Source organism: Sinocyclocheilus anshuiensis, unplaced genomic scaffold (genome assembly GCF_001515605.1).
Source record: "Sinocyclocheilus anshuiensis isolate Anshui unplaced genomic scaffold, SAMN03320099.WGS_v1.1 scaffold2067, whole genome shotgun sequence".
Taxonomy (NCBI): domain Eukaryota; kingdom Metazoa; phylum Chordata; class Actinopteri; order Cypriniformes; family Cyprinidae; genus Sinocyclocheilus; species Sinocyclocheilus anshuiensis.
The window spans coordinates 207185-224555 of NW_015540844.1; the positions used below are offsets into that span (position 1 = coordinate 207185).

The following is a 17371-nucleotide window of genomic DNA, read 5'->3' on the forward strand; positions in this document are numbered from 1 at the left end:
TATTTATCTGTAAAATCGTTACAGTGCTGTATATCGTTCAACTTTATGCAAAGCATCAAACAGGGGCGCGGTGTGAGTCACTTACACGAGTGTCAAGTCGGTCTTTTCGCGTGATGGAAAGGACTGGCTTGCTTAAAATAAATGATTTTATTCATAAAGATACAGAATATAAATACTTTGAATGTTAAAATATGTCCTCAGAGCTGTTTACTGTTTGTTTCTGGGCAGGCAGGTTATGGAGTCATAATGCTGGGTTAAATAAACAACCCAATTTGCTGGACAAAATTAACCTAACACGTGTTCTGTCCTATATTTACCTGGCCCTTGGGTTAAAAATAACCCAAATTGGGTTGTTTTTAACCCAGTGTTTTTTATGTGTACCTTTCGGAAGGGCACTGCCCATGTAACAGCTTTTGTACCTTTTTTCCTGAGAGCACTCAAAAAGGTACAATTTTGTGCCTTACCCCTAAATGATAATATTAGAAATGTAAAAGTATATAAAGTGTACGTATTAGAAAGGGTACGACCACATTAACATTTACGACCATTTGTAGAAAAGAAATAACAACTTTAAAAAAAAAAGATTATTGAGACAATAGACATCTTAAAGGTTGGTGCAAAATTTGGTTCTGGCACTTTGCATTAATACACAGAGTTAAAAATAAGGCTTACAAATCTTGAAGTCAAATTAACGCTCTTTTTGATAAAAAGGGGTGCTTAACCTTTAGAAAATGTAGTTTGTCACCTTATTCTAACTGTGTCTGCATTGTCTGCAACCCTGTTATGAAAATACAGTTTTTAACACTGAAGTGACAAATTCTGGTGTGTATAATAAAACAAAAACAAATGAATTTAATAAATGATAAAATAAAACAACAAATAAAAAGGTGAACATCACATAGTAGGAACTAGTTAGTTTGGACCTAATTCTTGTTTGTAGTTATTGATTTAAAAAAAAAAAAAAAAAAGCTAAGAAAAAAGTATATACGTATACTTTCATGCCATGTTCATTTTAGGCCAGATAATATTTTATAAGATATTTCACAGTTCTCTCTCTACACAAAGTGAGATTTTTTATCTTGGTTTTAAATCAAGTAATGGGACTCCAACTTGTAGCTTGTTTGTGAAAAGAGCCTTTTAAGAAGAAAAACCCCAACGTGATTTAACAGTATGACCCAAACGGGCAACGAAAGCAGAAGAGCAAATTAAAAACACTTCAACTTTTAATTCTTGCAGTATGTAAATCACTCGATGGTTCAAATGGCGCTCAGAGCTGTTTTAAAGTCATCGACACCATCTGCGGGTGTAATCGCTTTGTAAACCTCGTTTGAGAGAAAGATGAACAACAAATGATTCGGGAACAGCAAACTCTTTGATTGAGTTCAGTTCTGTCTATGGTTCAACCTACAGAGTCTCAAAGAGCTGGAGTCCTGATGAATGTAAACACTTTAATGTTTCTTGCGTCAAAAACTCAAACAAAGAGGATTTGTAACGTTGAGGCAAATCGTCATTGATTTCAGTCTCCAAAAACTGAGTTTGTTGAGGCCAAAACGGGGGAGATTTCAATTACACACTCTTTCTATGGTTCAAAAGGTTACATCAGTCACATGATGGTTGGATAAAGCCGATGAAAAAACTCCTGGGTAATGTTGTTCATGTCATATTTGCAGCTCCAGGGCTTTATGAAGGTCCTTCGACGTTGATGGTGGTGACCGTAGCCATGAAGCAGCGCTGGAACAGGCGGTCCGGGTCGGGAGGCTGGTTGTCACAGTCTAGTTTTCCCCTTAGGAAATGCTTGCGGAAACCCTGCGGTCCCGACGGGGCGCTTGGTTCACTCGAACCCTCCTGAGTGGGCCCAGTTCCTGAGAAACACACAACAGAAACCATTAGACATTTTTATGAAGAGTTTTCTGCTGTTTGCCTGTACAAAACTCACTGGTAAATACAAATCTACAAGGATGCATTGACAATACTGAAGGACGTATAACTATAAAAATAGCATGCATGGATGGGGTCAAACAAATCTGTTAATACCTCCTAGTGATAAGGGATTTTCAATTTAAGAACAGCTTTATTTTATTATTATTTGTAAACTATTGCATTATTATTCTTTTCTTTTTTAGAATTTGCTTTTATTTTATATTTTCAGTTTTTATTTTAATTTTATGTTTTAATAATTAGCTTTAGTAATTTTAGTACTTAATTTTTTTTATTTCAGTTGGTTGCCAAGGCAAAATTTTTCATTTTTGTTTCAGTTTTTTATATTCTATTTTAGTATTTATATAATATTTGTGTCAGACTCTGTTCCTTGTTTTGTGTGCGTTTTGCTCCCCATGTGCCTTCCATGCCCTTATTTGGTCCTTCCTGTTCCTGTCCCCATTTAGTCCAGGTGTTCCTTGTTATTAGTTATCCTCCTCACCTGTCTGCCCCTCGTTATCTGCCCTATTTGAGTTCTAGCCCATTCCGTTCTCTCTTGTCCGGAATTGTGAATGTCTGTTTATGTCAAACTCTCCTGTTACGTGTGTTTTCCTGGTTCCCTTGTGTTGGATGAATAAAGTCTCCTAGTTGATGTACTCCACGTCTCCTCGTTCCTCGCTCCCTCACAGTAGCGAATGTGACAGAATATCGGACCAAAACAGAAAAGTAAGCGGCGCCCCTTCTCCCGTGTTTTTGTTTTTTGTTTTATAAGTCTTTTGTTTTCCATTTCGTTTCTCCCCGCCAACATGGAGGAACGAGCGACGTTCATCGCCGTGGCTCAGGTGAGCCACAACCCGCTCACCTACGCGAGGGCATTTGTGCTGCTCGCCCTTGCCAGCTCCCTGGATGGGGAGACCCTGGTGACGCTGTTCCGGCTCGGGATCACATACCATCGCCCCGCGGAACTCCCAGACACCACCAACCTCGACTGGAAAGAGGTGGTCATCCGGTGTCTGGAGAGCCTCCAATCCCGATCCGGAGCCCCTCCGCCGGCATTCTCAAGCCAGCTGGAGGTTCCTCAGTCAAGCCCGCTGGCCACGGCTCACTCAAGCCCGCCGACCACACCTTTCACCCCGAACCTAAAGGGGAATCTAAGGAGGAGAAGGCAGTCGGCTCCAGCCCCAGAGCTCGCTCCAGTGTGGGCTCCAGCCTCCGAATCCAGCCTAAAGAGGGCTCCTGTTCCCGAGTTTAGCCCACGGAGGGCTCCAGTCCCCTGCCATGGCCTCCTGAGTTCCCTACTCCGCCATTGGCTCCTGAACTGTCTGATCCGGCATGGCCTCCTGAGTCCCCTGCTCCGCCATGGCCTCCTAGTCTGCCTGCTCCGCCATGGCGCCCCGAACTGTGTGATCCGCCATGGCCCCCCGAGTTCCCTGCTCTGCCATGGCTCCCCGAGCTGCCTGCTCCGCCATGGCACCCTGAACTGCCTGATCCGCTATGGCGCCCCGAACGGGTACCGCTCTGGAGGCCTGCTGTCCCGTGTCTGTCTGTCCAGTGCTCGTTCCTCGCTCTGCGCTCCCTCACAGTAGCGAACGTGACAATTTGTAATTATTTTAATTTTGATTTAAGTTTTAATAATTAAGGTTTGTGTCTTTTTATTTATTCGTTTTTGTTTTTTAATAATTCTATTTAGCTTTTTATTTCAGTTTTAGGCATTTTAGTACTGCAACTAATTTTCAGTTAGTTGCCTAGGCACCATTTTTGTTTAATTTTTTAAATATTTATATTTTTGCTTTATTTCAATTAATGATCGATGGTTTTATGATGTTCAATAGTTTTAGTTAGCAATAACAGCTCAATACAAGCACAGTAGTCCAAGACACTCAAAATAGAATTTAAAAATGAAAAAGCTTTTATTACGTCACGGCTTATAAAGATAAAACACACACACACACACACACTGACACATAAAAGCCTTTAATACTGCATGGAGAAATCTCACACTGAGAGCGTTTACGAACTATAGCAACACCTTACAAAGACTCGGTGTGATATTTTCCCAGTTTGAGTGCCGTGGACTATTTTTTTTGTGTTAAATATGTACTGGGCATTATGATGCATTATCAAGAGCTTTTTGCACAGCTCTCATGGGACATTTCAGAATTTATATTACAAGACGTACAAGGTGAAAGTGCCTTTTAATATTTATATGCTCAAATATTGTCATGCATGCTAACAGGACCTAATTTGCAAGGCTTTATCGTTTGTAATAATAAAACCATATAGTACCTAAACAAGAACATGACTAAATAAAATGAGTTATCCATGCTATTAGATGAGTTATTGAGATATTGACATATTGAATTAACTATCTAAGCATGTTTGATCAATGGCACCCTCAGCTACAGAACAATGATTTAACATGAAATCTTCAAGACAAAGTGACTCCTCAAGCTCTCACGGATCAGTACATCAATTAAAATCCATGTCTGTTGAGTGTTGAGAAAGGACAAATGAGATGTCGTTATTTCATGCAAGAGAATAGCTAAATAAATGTCCTCAAAAGCACTCCTGAAATATTAATAACTATAAAAAATGGGTAAAAACAGCACAGACTCGTATCAAAAAAATCAATTTCTGTTGAGTGTTGAGAAAGGACAAATGAGATGTCGCTATTTCATGCAAGAGAATAGCTAAATAAATGTCCTCAAAAGTACTCCTGAAATATTAATAACTATAAAAAAATGGGTAAAAACAGCACAGACTCGTATCAAAAATGTGCCAATCATTTTATTTTGGCAGTATGCAACAGAGCATACACATCCAATGTGATGAATGAACATACACTGCAATAAATAATATAATATAAATGTATTATAATATATATATATATATATATGTGTGTGTCTCCAACTGCCAAGACTTTGACACTGGAATACAAATCAAAATTAAATATGCAAAATAATGATGTTATGTGGCAACTGCTTGCACCGTTTTCTTCCTTGGGTGAATCCCTTCTGGTTGTATTATTCTAGTTTGAAAGTCGCTTTGCATAAAAGCACCTGCTAAACAGAAGAAATGCAAATGCTGTGCTGTTTTTGCAGTCGAGTAAATCTCTCTGAGGAGAAACAGGCTGTCAAGTATTCTCCTCGTCTCTGTAGTGTTACGTAAAGACTCCTGTTCAAGCACAATTGATCGCTCTGCAGTGCAGACTCTCATAAATGACTGTGAGGAACCGTCTTTGATGTTCACTGTATCTTCAACCTTTTTTTTTTTTTGAGTTTAACAGGTAATCTTGTACAATACATACTTCACTGCCTTGAATCCTTGAGGGTTAGCTTTAGAAAGACCGAAAAAATGCTATGAATGCACACTGTTAAGCAATGAAAGGTTGCTTTGATTTAAGAGACTGCACAAAAAGTGAAAACGATGAGGGAATAAGAATAAAAAGAATAGTTGTAGTAATATTATTTATATCTTACATTTACCAGATTAGTCCCTCAAAACAAATTAAACGTAAAACTCCTCAAAATACTGGATAGATAGATAGATAGATAGATAGATAGATAGATAGATAGATAGATAGATAGATAGATAGATAGATAGCATTAGAACTTTCAGGAAACATTTAAAAGTGCAAAATAATAAAATGGAACATTCTCTTTATGTTCTCTGTAATGTTCATATAACATTCTTCCAGTAACATTAATAGAATGTTTGTTCAAAGTTGTTTGGTCTTTAATATTGTTTGCAAAATGCTAGCACAAATATATATATTTATTTATACATTGTTGGAATTTATTTTTCTGAAATTTTTTTTTTAACATTTGTAAAATTATAAAATTGAACATTCCATTAATGTTTTCTCTAAAGTTCGCATAACTAAGAAAAATGTTTTTAAACCATTTAAAAAACTGGACGTTTTGAAGGTTCAGAGAACATTCAGAAACAACATTTTCATAACTTAACGGGAACATTAGCAAAACGTTCTATAAATGCATCTGCTTGTTCAGGCCACATACAGTACACGAGTTTTACTCATCCCAAAATGCAACTACATCAGCAATCGCTGAAGAGATTTCAGCCACCTCCTTTTGAAATTGCAGCAGCACTAGATTGGGGATAAATATCACACAAAATATTCTAACAAATACTGAAAATTCAAAACCCATAATGGATCAGAAAAATAATATAGGTGGTGATTTTGTCTTCATGTTACACTCTCAGAAAAAAGGCAGCTGTCACTGGGTTGGTACCAGTTTTTTAATTAATGCATATTGGTACCTTAAAAGGTACATATTAGTATCTAAATGGTGCAATTTAGTACCTTTTAAAAAGGTATCGCTCCAGTGGCAGCTTTTATCTTTTTTCAGAGAGTGTATAGATACAGAAGATAAAAGGAGTAAATTATTGATGAAATGAATGTAATTCTTCAAAATAAACTTGAATTAAATGTGGTGTGTAGATGAGGTGAAGGGTCATTCTCTCAATGGAAACAGATGAAAAACCCATCTATTAACCTTGACACCATATTTCACAGGAATTGCATTAACCGCTTAAATCAGAAACAAGTTTTTGTGGAAGACAGAAAAGGTCAGAGGAGGCAGAGACATGAAAAAATGAAAGAAAAGAAAAACACCCCCTGCAATACCTTTACACATTGATTTCTAGATCTCCTCTTTTCATGCTGAAAACCAAAAAGTGTCATGGATGGGGTCTCTGTAAAATAACAAAAACTGATGTCTAGGGTCTTTTTGCAGAGTTTGAGAAGAAAACATGAGACGCTAAAGGCCACGGGAAGAGTACACTGCAGACAAAATTACATCAATTGTTGTGGGAAAGACAAGGATAAATGGAGGCAGTGAGACCGTCCTCGTCCTCTCATCCTCCAGCTGAATGAAGGATTGTTTTGCGGTGTATGTTTTAAAAGTTCATTTGTAATAGGTTGAGGTGTAGGTTTAGGATTTCTAACAGTGTATGTGGTTTCTTGTTGGTTTAAGTCAAAATAAAGCCCATAAAGTCACCATAAAGTCTCTGCAATGCAAGTTTGTGGGACTTTTTATTGTCCACTTGGCAAAAACTGTCAGAAAAAAAAAAAGGAAAGATCACTGACTTTTGCCTTAGCAATCAATGTAAACACTCTAACTTAAACAGATAAACAAGTCAAATGTATTGATCTCATTGTGATTCGGCACAAGAGAAAAGTCCTTTTGTTTTGCCATCTCTCATTACGACAATATAAATGACTCTTATGTGATCTTAAATGTCAACTTAATTAGATGATCTGATGAATCTGTATAAATGTCTACACTTTTGGTGTCGTGGTGTGCTGACTTCCTCTCATTTTTCTGCTTTAAGTTATTTTTGTCTGAGCACCCACTTTAAGCAATTTGCCAGTGATGTGCGTGCTTGTTTTGTGTTTGCTTAATTAAGTGGACCAACTCTTTACAAATCCCACTATTTTACACATTTTGTCTGACTCAGAAAAATAAGAATGAATTCTGATCAATATTTGTCTTATTTCTCTCACATCAGATGAGATGTGTCTCAGTTATTGGCAATCTAAACAGTTGTTGTATGAACAAAAGACACAAAAGGAGACATGCACACTTAGGAACTGCCAGCAGTACATAGAATATAATTGATTTCAAGTAATACAAATTAAAATGCATGTCAGTACAACAGATATTACCATGATGCATGCACTATTTTAAGAAATTATTATTTTTACTGTAAAAAAACCCAGGCCATTCAGTATGAATCATTGTATGAACATCTAATGTTTGATTACTGATAAATTACAGGCCATTTATGCTAATGTGCTCCATCATGCTACAGTCTGATTTCAGCCTGTTGTTGTATTGTATAGACATTTACTCTTATAATTTGTGTAGTTATCATGAGTAGACACTTAATTTTGACAGAGGAGAGAAACATGTTCTCAAGCATGTGTTAATGAGCTAACAGAAGTAATTATGACCCTTTGGATCTTAAGAGAACATTACCGCTCAACCCAAAGAACTGAATGTCATCTGATTGTCTCATTAAACCTCTCCATCTCCGAATCTTTTAATTTTCTCTCTCAAATCTTGACCTTTTGCCAGTTAAGCATTATAATGCATATTTTTATATATAGACTTGCATAAAGTGCATTCTGAACCCTGTAACTTAGTGTGTGTACAAGATGGGTCACATTTAACCTCAAAATCAAAAGAAAAAAATCTGCATTATGAACATGAAGCCTGGTTTTTGGACCATTAAGATTTCTTTTGCATTGTCACATTATTTTTAAGACATGACAATGATAATCAGAGGTCCTTGAAAGCACTTAAGCGGCAAGTGGAGAAGTTTTATAAAACCTAATTATCCAGAAATAAAATTGTCATCTATTTAATGATCTGTTATAAACTACATCATTGGGGGGAATCTACTTAACCCTTGTGCTGTGCTGAAAATCCTTTGGTGTTCACGGTTGTTGGGGCAAAATCAAATTGACTCTCATCAGCATAAGAGACAAACTCACTCTTAGTGTCTTTTAAAGGTTTTATTCTTTGCAAAGAAGGTCAGACATCGTACAGGATACAAGTCACTGCAGAGTGTGACAAGGAAGGGAGGGCGCTCCTCCGCTTTATATCTCTTTTCCAAGTCAAGGTTACAAACTCTTATCAGCTGTATTTTTCCACATATGGTAAGAAAGTCAAAAACACACTACTATATCATACTTCTAAAGTTTGGTTCCCCCTATATTTAGGGCCTAGGTGACCCCCTCTTTGCCTCTTTGGGATGGCACTATAATGCACCGTTCACTTGCAGAATGCAAGCTTCTGGAAGGCACATCATTCTGAAGTAGTAAATTTAGGTAATGGGGTGCAGAGCCAGTGGTTGATTTTTAGGCAAACATCAATGCCTTGAATTTTATGCAAGCAGCTATTGGTAGCCAGCACAAATTGATGAACAGAGGTGTGACGTGCTCTTTTCGGCTTGTTAAAGACTAATCTTGCAGCCGCATTCTGGATTAGTTGTAGAGGTTTGATAGAACTGGCTGGAAGGCCTGCCAAGGAAGCACTGCAATAGTCCAGCCTGTACAGAAGAAAAGCTTGAACAAGGAGTTGTGTGTAGCATGTTCCGATAGAAAGGGCCTGATCTTCCTACTGTTGTATAAAACAAATCTGCAGGACCGGGCAGTTTTAGCAATGTGGTCTGTGAAATTTAGCTGATCATAAATCACTACTCCAAAGTTCCTGGCTGTCTTTGAAGGAGTTATAGTTGATGCGCCTAGCTGGATGGTGAAACTGTGATGAAGTGATGGGTTTGCTGAAACCACAAGCAGTTCTGTCTTGGCATTGTTGAATTGTTATACATGCTGAAGTGCAAGCAGCTATCGTCGGACCATCAGGATGGAAAGAGAGGTAGAGTTGAGTGTCATCAACATAGCAGTGATGGGAAAAGCCATGTTTCTGAATGACAGAACCTAGTGATGCCATGTGGACAGAGAAGAGAAGTGGTCCAAGAACTGAGCCCTGAGGCACCCCAGTAGTTATATGTTGTGACTTGGACACCTCACCCCTCCAAGATGCCTTGAAGGACCTATCTGAGAGGTAAGACTCAAACCACTGGAGTGTTCCTAAAATGCCCTTTGCCAATAGGGTTGACAGAAGGATCTGGTGGTTCAAGTGTTTTTGCAATGAATGGATGAAGGTATATAATTCTGTAGTTCTCTAAAAGTGCTGGGTTAAGTGGGTTTCTTATGTAGTGGGGTTATCTGAGCCTGTATAAATGCTGAGGGAAAGACACCAGTGTGAAAGGATGTGTTAATAAATCAATCTTTTTATCAACTTGTTTTCTTTTCAGTTAGCACAGATTTTGTATTTTATTTTGGAAATGACTGATTGTGGGCCTCATTGATACCTTGTGTGAGAAAGAGTCTCCGGGTCAAAATGACCGGAACACAACATGGGAGTTAATAGTCATGAATATAAATGTCACAATACAAAAAATAAATAAATAAATAAAACAAAATAACAACAACTAATAATTTGTATGCAAAATATGATACATTTTTTCATCAGATTTTGGGGTGAAATATAACCTGGACAAGTATAGCATCAGTACATGCTATTGGAAAAAGTAAGTATGTACACAAGTAAGTAAATAAATAAAAATTAAAAAGAGAAAGTATATAAATCATGGACATTACCCAGACTTGCATAATCACAAAAATATTTCATTAGCAATGTTTTGGTTAATCGTTTTTGTCTAGTTTATATTGTACTTTCATCCCACACAATGCCAAATAATTTGTGTGTTTAAGACACTAAGTGTCTTATTGCAAACATTTTTTCAATCTTTATTACTTTTTTAGAAATAACTTTTACTGTAACTTCTGTTCTGATCATACTGTTGTCCTTCCTGTTTTGTCTCATTTTCCAGGGAAAATGTCTAAAGATTCTTAAAGCAAGATAGACTAGAAAAAATTTTTTTTCTGAGAAATTTAATTAAAATTAAGTGAATTTTGATTTAACAAGAACAAATATTTGCTTAATTCAAAGGGAAACAGGTTTTCTTTACCCCATTGACAGATATTTGTTGTTGTTTCAAGCATAAGCTCACTTAATTTTGTTTAGTTTCTCAGAAAACAAGACTTTTTATCTTCATTTTCCATCTCAAGTAAATGTATCTTGATTTAAAGATGTTTAGTTATTTGTATTGGAAAACAAGACAAAAATAAAGAGGAAAATATTCATTTTTTCCCCGTTTATGCAACAGTTAATGCCACGACTACTTTATGAATTTAAGACTTTCAGCTCAGATTTAAGACTTTTTAAGGCCTGAATTTGTGGAAGGGCAAATTAAGACCTTTTAAGACCCACAGAAACCCTGGTTTGAAAATGTGATCTCTGTGATAAAGCTATGAATGAAAAGACTTTTGCATAAATGAACCACTATTGATGGCAAATAATTTGATGCACAATCATCACAATCTCTGTAGAATCTGCGTTCAACAAACTCGATTACTCTTGCAATGGATCCAAGACAGAAGAATGTAAGTTAATTTTATGTTTTTTTAAGTACAGCCAAAGGGTCAAGAACAAAAACATGAGAAAGAAAGTGACGCAAACCACGCTTTCTATTTTTGGCAGCTTTTTTTCTTGAGTTGTTACCTAGCTACTGCTAGCACTCAGGGTGGTACTAACACTGATGATGCAAATGTACAGTAGTTCAGAGAACTGTCAGGGGTGAAAGCTAAATCTACTAAGCTTAAGCTAAATCTACTGGTTAAAATTAGTTTTCATAGATGCTAACAACTGAAATCTCTAGTATAGCTGATTCTGATTGGTCAGTCGTGGCATTGTGGGGAAAATCGTTTTGCATTATGACATAAAATAATTTCTCAAATTTTGTGTCTATTTATTTATTTATTTGCAGAGTAGATGCATAAAAATCAAGATAATACACATTATCCTATACATACTCACCCATTTACTCATTATTACATTATTTACATTTATTAAATGTAACAGTCAGCTTAATGTGTCTGGCTGTATTTTTCTCATTTAGGCACCTGAATATAATGGATTCATTCACAATCATTTGGTGGTTTCTTCCCTAAACAAACCATAAGTAGTCTGACAGAACTAATCTAAGGTAATAAGAAGAAGCAGTTAATGCATAAAGGAAACAGAATAACTTAACAGAATAATTTGTTTGCATGTGAATGCAGGTATATATATCTGTGTGTACAGCAGGTGGATTTCCTTTATTTGTAGGGTTCTTTGGATACAAATTTGCAAAAAAAAAGTGTGAATTTTTGCACAGTTTTTTCTGCTAGTAAAAATGTACTAAGCATGAGATTTAAGTCCTGAGCTCCTCTCCTGCATCTCAAGGACTTTCCTCTGAAGATGTGTTCATATGTAGAAATTGATCTTTTGTTAAAGCTGTTTTCATACCTGGCGCTCGTAAAGGCAGCCCGTTGTCCAGCCCTCGAGGTTTAGTGGCGATGAACAGGTAGCAAAGCACACAAATAGTGATGATGAATGCTAACAGCACCACAGCAGCTATAGATAAACCAACCAGAGCTCCCAAACTGAAGAACAGAGATAGAAAAAAAGAGACAGATTAAACAGTTTACATGTGGAAATGATTTGACAAGAGCAGTTTTTTTTCCTATTCAGTCTGTTTTTCTTTAAACACCCTGCTGGCAAAATGTTTTTTAGGTATTATTTATGCTTAAAACAAGAAGTACCGGTAAATTATTATTATTTTTGCATTTAGATTTCAAAATGGTGTTTAATATATATATATCAAACATATTTATAAAAATATTTTATATAAATATATATATAAAATTATTATTATTATAAAATATTATTAGTCAGACAAGTATGTTTAGTAATGATGTTGGCCACTAATGCTGAACAGAAAGATATCTAGTAAAATCACACACACGTACACAAAATACATTTGCATATTTCTGACTTCAAAATGTGATTAGAATAAAAGACTATCACTTTCAATTATTTGGTTAGATGTTTTTCCACTTTAAAACAACTCCCTTCAAACATTCTTCTCCTCCCCCACAAGATCATGGGGTTGAAAACGCAAACAACTTTTGCAACACTTCTGCATGCCTGAGAGCAAATTAATTGGAGCTTTGAAAACAGCAAATGAGTTCTTACATAAATCAATAAATGTTAATGGATGGTTCACATCAGGGGTGGTTCTAGTATTTTGTCCTAGAGAGACCATTAGATACAAAGATACAAATTACCTAAATAAACTCAACAGTGCTTGTGAAAACTCTATTACTCTATGAAGTAAATTTGCACAAATATCTAATAAAGCTACAGAAGTTAACGTTACTTAGATAAGACAAGAGCAGTGAGTGATTCTCTATTTTTCTTTTGTTGTTTGATTAATATTTTTAACATAAGAAATGCATGGATCCGTTATATTGACATACATCCGATATTTTCTTAACAGTTTATGTTTACTTGGACTGTGTTTACCATTCTGACATAATTTTGTGTATATTTGCTCAAGAAGACGCAAAATAAAACTCGTTACTTGCGTGCTGTTTTTTGTGTGCCTGTTTCACGTGTGCGCGAACGCAGAAACGATCTATACTAGCGTGCACCGCATTGAGATCTCTTTCACACTGTCTTGCGCTTGAATGGCTTAAAAGCACTTTAACGTTTAAATTGACAAGACTTAAAACACGTGAGAATGGTAAACTTTCTTGAGGAAGCAGCACTGGCCCAGTCATTCAGATAGCTGATTATAGTTTCAGGGGGCTGAGATGACAAATGGGGGGGCTGAAGCCCATTTAAAAAAGGGTCTAGAACTGCCCCTATTTCACATTATTTGGAACGTAAAAGTTTGCATAGCAGCGGAGCATCACCTGCAGAGAAATTGCAATTAAATAGCCGCAGTGGGTCATTTAGACAACTTAAAGCTGCAGTCCGTAAGTTTTGCCTCTTTGTCACCATCTCTGTTTGAAAACCTACAATTGCAGCTATTTGCGGAATTATCTTCCTTGCGCGGGTGTGTACGTGCTCTGTGGTAGTTTACGCAAGCGCCGGAAGTGATCTCTCGCACGTTACGTCACTCATTGTTTGCACAGTCATTGTAGGTACGACGGCTAATCAAAATGGTACTTACTTGCGCTTATCCGGATTGTTCAAACCGACTTCTCACGCACCGGATGCCGTGCGCACGCTCAAAGACAGTTGGACATAGTGGTGTATTAGAGGTAAAACATGATATAAATACTGTTCGGTTTCTGGCACAAACCGATCGTTTTTGTTTGTTACCATTGCCATGCATTATACGACTGATAGACTGATATATATATATATATATATATATATACATATATAAACAATGTTTGTCTTGTGAAGATCTGTTTTGTTTTGCATCATTTTATCTTTCTTTTTCTCTACAAATGTTTTGCAGAAAATGTATTATCCGTATAACACATGTGAATTCATACTGTCAAGAAATCAAGACAAAGACTTGACAAAACAAGACTGTAATTTTTCTCTGAAAATCATGCAGTTGATGATGAAGACATGTATGAATGAGATTTACAAGTTAGTGTAACTATCATATGGCCTTGAAAGACTTGAAAAATATAGCATGAGTTTTTTAAATGTACTTTCATTTGTCTTTTTCTGAGCTTGACATTAAATCACCACCATGTTTTGTTGAATGGAAGATGTTTATCTTCCAATGTGTTCAAGAAAATAATATTGAATGACCTGCATTATGAGCATATTTCTATTTTGGAGATTGAAAATGAGCACATTTTGAGTTTTAGTTTCTTTAGTTGTTTGGTTAGATACAAGTTTTTTTTTTTTTTTTACCATTCTTCTAAAAATGTACCATAATGACCAGTTTCACAAAATATCAATTATTCTTAAAAAAAACAGGGTCAGAAACTTTGTCGTATTACGTTTTTATGACGTTGACTATAAAGTTAAAAGTGTAGCAAATAGCATGTAGCAACATATGTCATATACAGTAGAATAATTATTTTAAATTAGGGATCCATGACAAAATACACAAAATCTCGATGTCTTACCTGAGCCACCACATATATCCATACTCATAAGGGAAAAAGCTGTTGGGATCGTCGCAGCAGTATTTGACGTCATTGAACCCGCAGCAGAAAATCGCGCGCGCGTCGCTGTCGGGTTTGGGGCACGTGAAGCCGCTGACAAACACGTTCTCCGCGTTGTAATATCCCGCACAATCCGCGCTCATGCTGCCCGCGACTCGAACCCTCAACCCGTCACCTGTTGAAGCCTGAAAACCCTTATTACATTCTCTGGAGTTTCATTAGCCGGCTGTGCGTTACTCCAGTCAGTGTAACAGTGATGTGACGACTGCCAAAGATGCGCGGACGTCTGAACGTGAGACACTTTACACACACTCTATCTCTCTACACACACACACGCACGCTCTCTCTCTCTCTCTCTCTCTCTCTCAACATTCAATCACTTTGTCGCTCTCTTGTATCCACTCTCACTTTCTCCCTTTTTTAGCCTCTGTATATATATTTAGCTATATTTTATATTTGAGGTTTAGTTGTAGGCTAATGACTAAAAGATAGATATAAAGATATATAGACAGATAAGTTAGAGCTAGATATATAGTATAGTTCTAATCTGAGTATTTTCCAACAAACTGCAAGTATTGTGCAGTGATTTATTTTACAGCATGAACTGCTCTGGACTGTAAAAAAAAAAAAAAAAGCCCGTAAAATTTGCATGAACGTTTGGGCAGCGTTATGCAAATCTTCCCACAGAGCGACGTAGGTATGTTGGGGCGTGTTAGAACGAGCCGTTTTAGGTAGGCGTGGTTGACTCTTAACTTTTATAAGGAATATCTCTTTGGATTTGAGACTTTAGTCTTTGCAACTTTACAGATCTTCTTTATGCACCAAGAGCTTGTAACACTCCAAAGAGAAAGGAAAAATTGAAATCGCATCATATGACCCCTTTAAGTAAAAAGTATGGTAGCAACATTTTAGGTTTTACAGATTTAACTTAAATTTACATATAAATACTGTATTTCATTAACTGATATAATGTTAATATACCAACCTATTGAAGTATTGAAATCTGTTTAGTACTTTTTTAATACACTGATTACCACCAAAATCAGGTGGTGATGAGAAAGTCACATGATGAACCAAAGCTCATCGCTTCATTCACACAAACACAAACATCGCTTCATTCACACAAACACTAAACACCATCATGGTAACACACATGATACTGAAATAATGCAATCAACATTAATTTAACAACATTAGATGAAACATACAACCCTAATGAACATAAATGGTGAGGAAAAAACTAAGAAGAAACATAGGCTAGTTATTTCAACAAAAAAAAAAACATCAAATGTGAAATGTAACAGGGAATTCTGGGAATGTGAATTTACGTTTTTTTCACTGTAAATTACAAGTTCTTTTTCACTTCCGAAAATTGTATTTAACCATAAAATTACATGAAATGTCAAATACAGTTTTTCACCATAGACTAAGGGAACTTACCATTAACCAATTAAGAGGTTTTTACTGTAGCATTTTTACAGTCTTTTAACATTAAAATCACAATCATTTTTTTCAGTGTCGAGCAGTGGTTTTCAATTCCAGTCCTGGTGACCCACCGCTCTGCATATTTTGCATGTCTCTTTTATTTAACACACCTGATTCAGATAACCAGCTCGTTAGAAGTGAGCTACGTGCATGAACTGTGTTCTGATTGACAGGTGCATCTCAATAAATTAGAATGTCATGGAAAAGTTCATTTATTTCAGTAATTCAACTCAAATTGTGAAACTCGTGTATTAAATATATTCAATGACTTAAACTAATTCAGTCTGTGTGCATTGCATTTATTTAATACACCAGTTTCACAATTTGAGTTGAATTGCTGAAATAAATGAACTTTTCCACGACATTCTAATTTATTGAGATGCACCTGTATACGCTCCCTTCGAAATGGAATCATGATGGAATATCCTGTGAAGTCCACTTCACAGGGCACTTACGGTCGACTAGAGCAAACATCTGAAGTGATCAGAGGATCATACAAAACGTAGGACTGCAATTGAGAACCACTGCTCTAGAGAGACGTAACAGCACAAGGAAGAACGTCAGAGCATCACTGAAGTTGCCTTACACACTTCAACAATCATTCCAACTGCTTTTTTGTCTCGTTATGATATTACACGATTAATGTCCTCTGACGATTTGCAAACACTGTCTGTGTGCTCTGCACTTGCAGAAGCGCATTTGATTAAATCTTGTCAAAGAGAAGAAATGCAAGGCAATTTGTTTGCATGTTTGATGGTGGTCCAACTCATGCACGCAGTGCAAGAAGTTTTCAATAAAGAAATGCACGTTTTCACGTTTCAGTCCATTTTTCAATAATTGAAGTTTTGAACAATAAGTTTTATGTACTTGCTCAAAATATGTACACAATTTATTGTTGTTTTTACCTATAAATCTTTAATCTTCTTCAAATACTCACAGCCTCATGTTATGCAGTGCAAGTTGGACTGTAGGTGGTTTGTGAATCAAGATGTGCTAAAACGGTTATGTGATTTTTCCTCCTTGTATATATTAGTTTGTATATACCAGTTTGAATACTGATGCTGCATTGTTTTTCACTAAAGACCAGCTACAAAGCATCCAGATAGCTGAAGCTGATGCAGCGTTGCTACAGTAACATGACAGAGTCCAGAGCCTCAGGTCTACTTCCACACTTCCATCCAGAGGAAAATGAGCCCAGGTTCAAGTCAATAATAATACCCTTTTATCACCTAGGCAAGTAGAGGTCTCTCAGACATGTAACATATTTATTTGTGTCAATAATGCATGCTGGCAGATAAGATATTTTTACTCATGGACCTGCCTGAGCACTAATGTTTAAGTTTTACTCCATCT

General features: G+C 36.5%; 1 protein-coding gene across 1 annotated transcript; it reads right to left on the reverse strand.

Annotated features, from left to right (window-relative positions):
• Window positions 1-1549: 1549 nt before the first annotated feature.
• Window positions 1550-14832, reverse strand: LOC107687592 (membrane protein FAM159A-like). The gene is made up of 3 exons (XM_016484981.1): window positions 14495-14832; window positions 11862-11998; window positions 1550-1862 (listed from the first exon to the last, which is right to left on the reverse strand). The coding sequence occupies exons 1-3, from the start codon at window positions 14674-14676 to the stop codon at window positions 1681-1683; spliced, it is 501 nt and encodes a 166-aa protein (XP_016340467.1). The 5' UTR covers window positions 14677-14832; the 3' UTR covers window positions 1550-1680.
• Window positions 14833-17371: the final 2539 nt, after the last annotated feature.

What these genes read in the sequence shown, in the direction of transcription:
- LOC107687592 (XM_016484981.1), bottom strand. Translation starts at nt 14,676, where the DNA reads ATGAGCGCGGATTGTGCGGGATATTACAACGCGGAGAACGTGTTTGTC. An exon ending in GGATATATGTGGTGGCTCAG is followed by an intron (nt 11,999 to 14,494) that starts GTAAGACATCGA and finishes TCTGTTCTTCAG; the next exon opens with TTTGGGAGCTCTGGTTGGTT. An exon ending in GCTGCCTTTACGAGCGCCAG is followed by an intron (nt 1,863 to 11,861) that starts GTATGAAAACAG and finishes TGTGTTTCTCAG; the next exon opens with GAACTGGGCCCACTCAGGAG.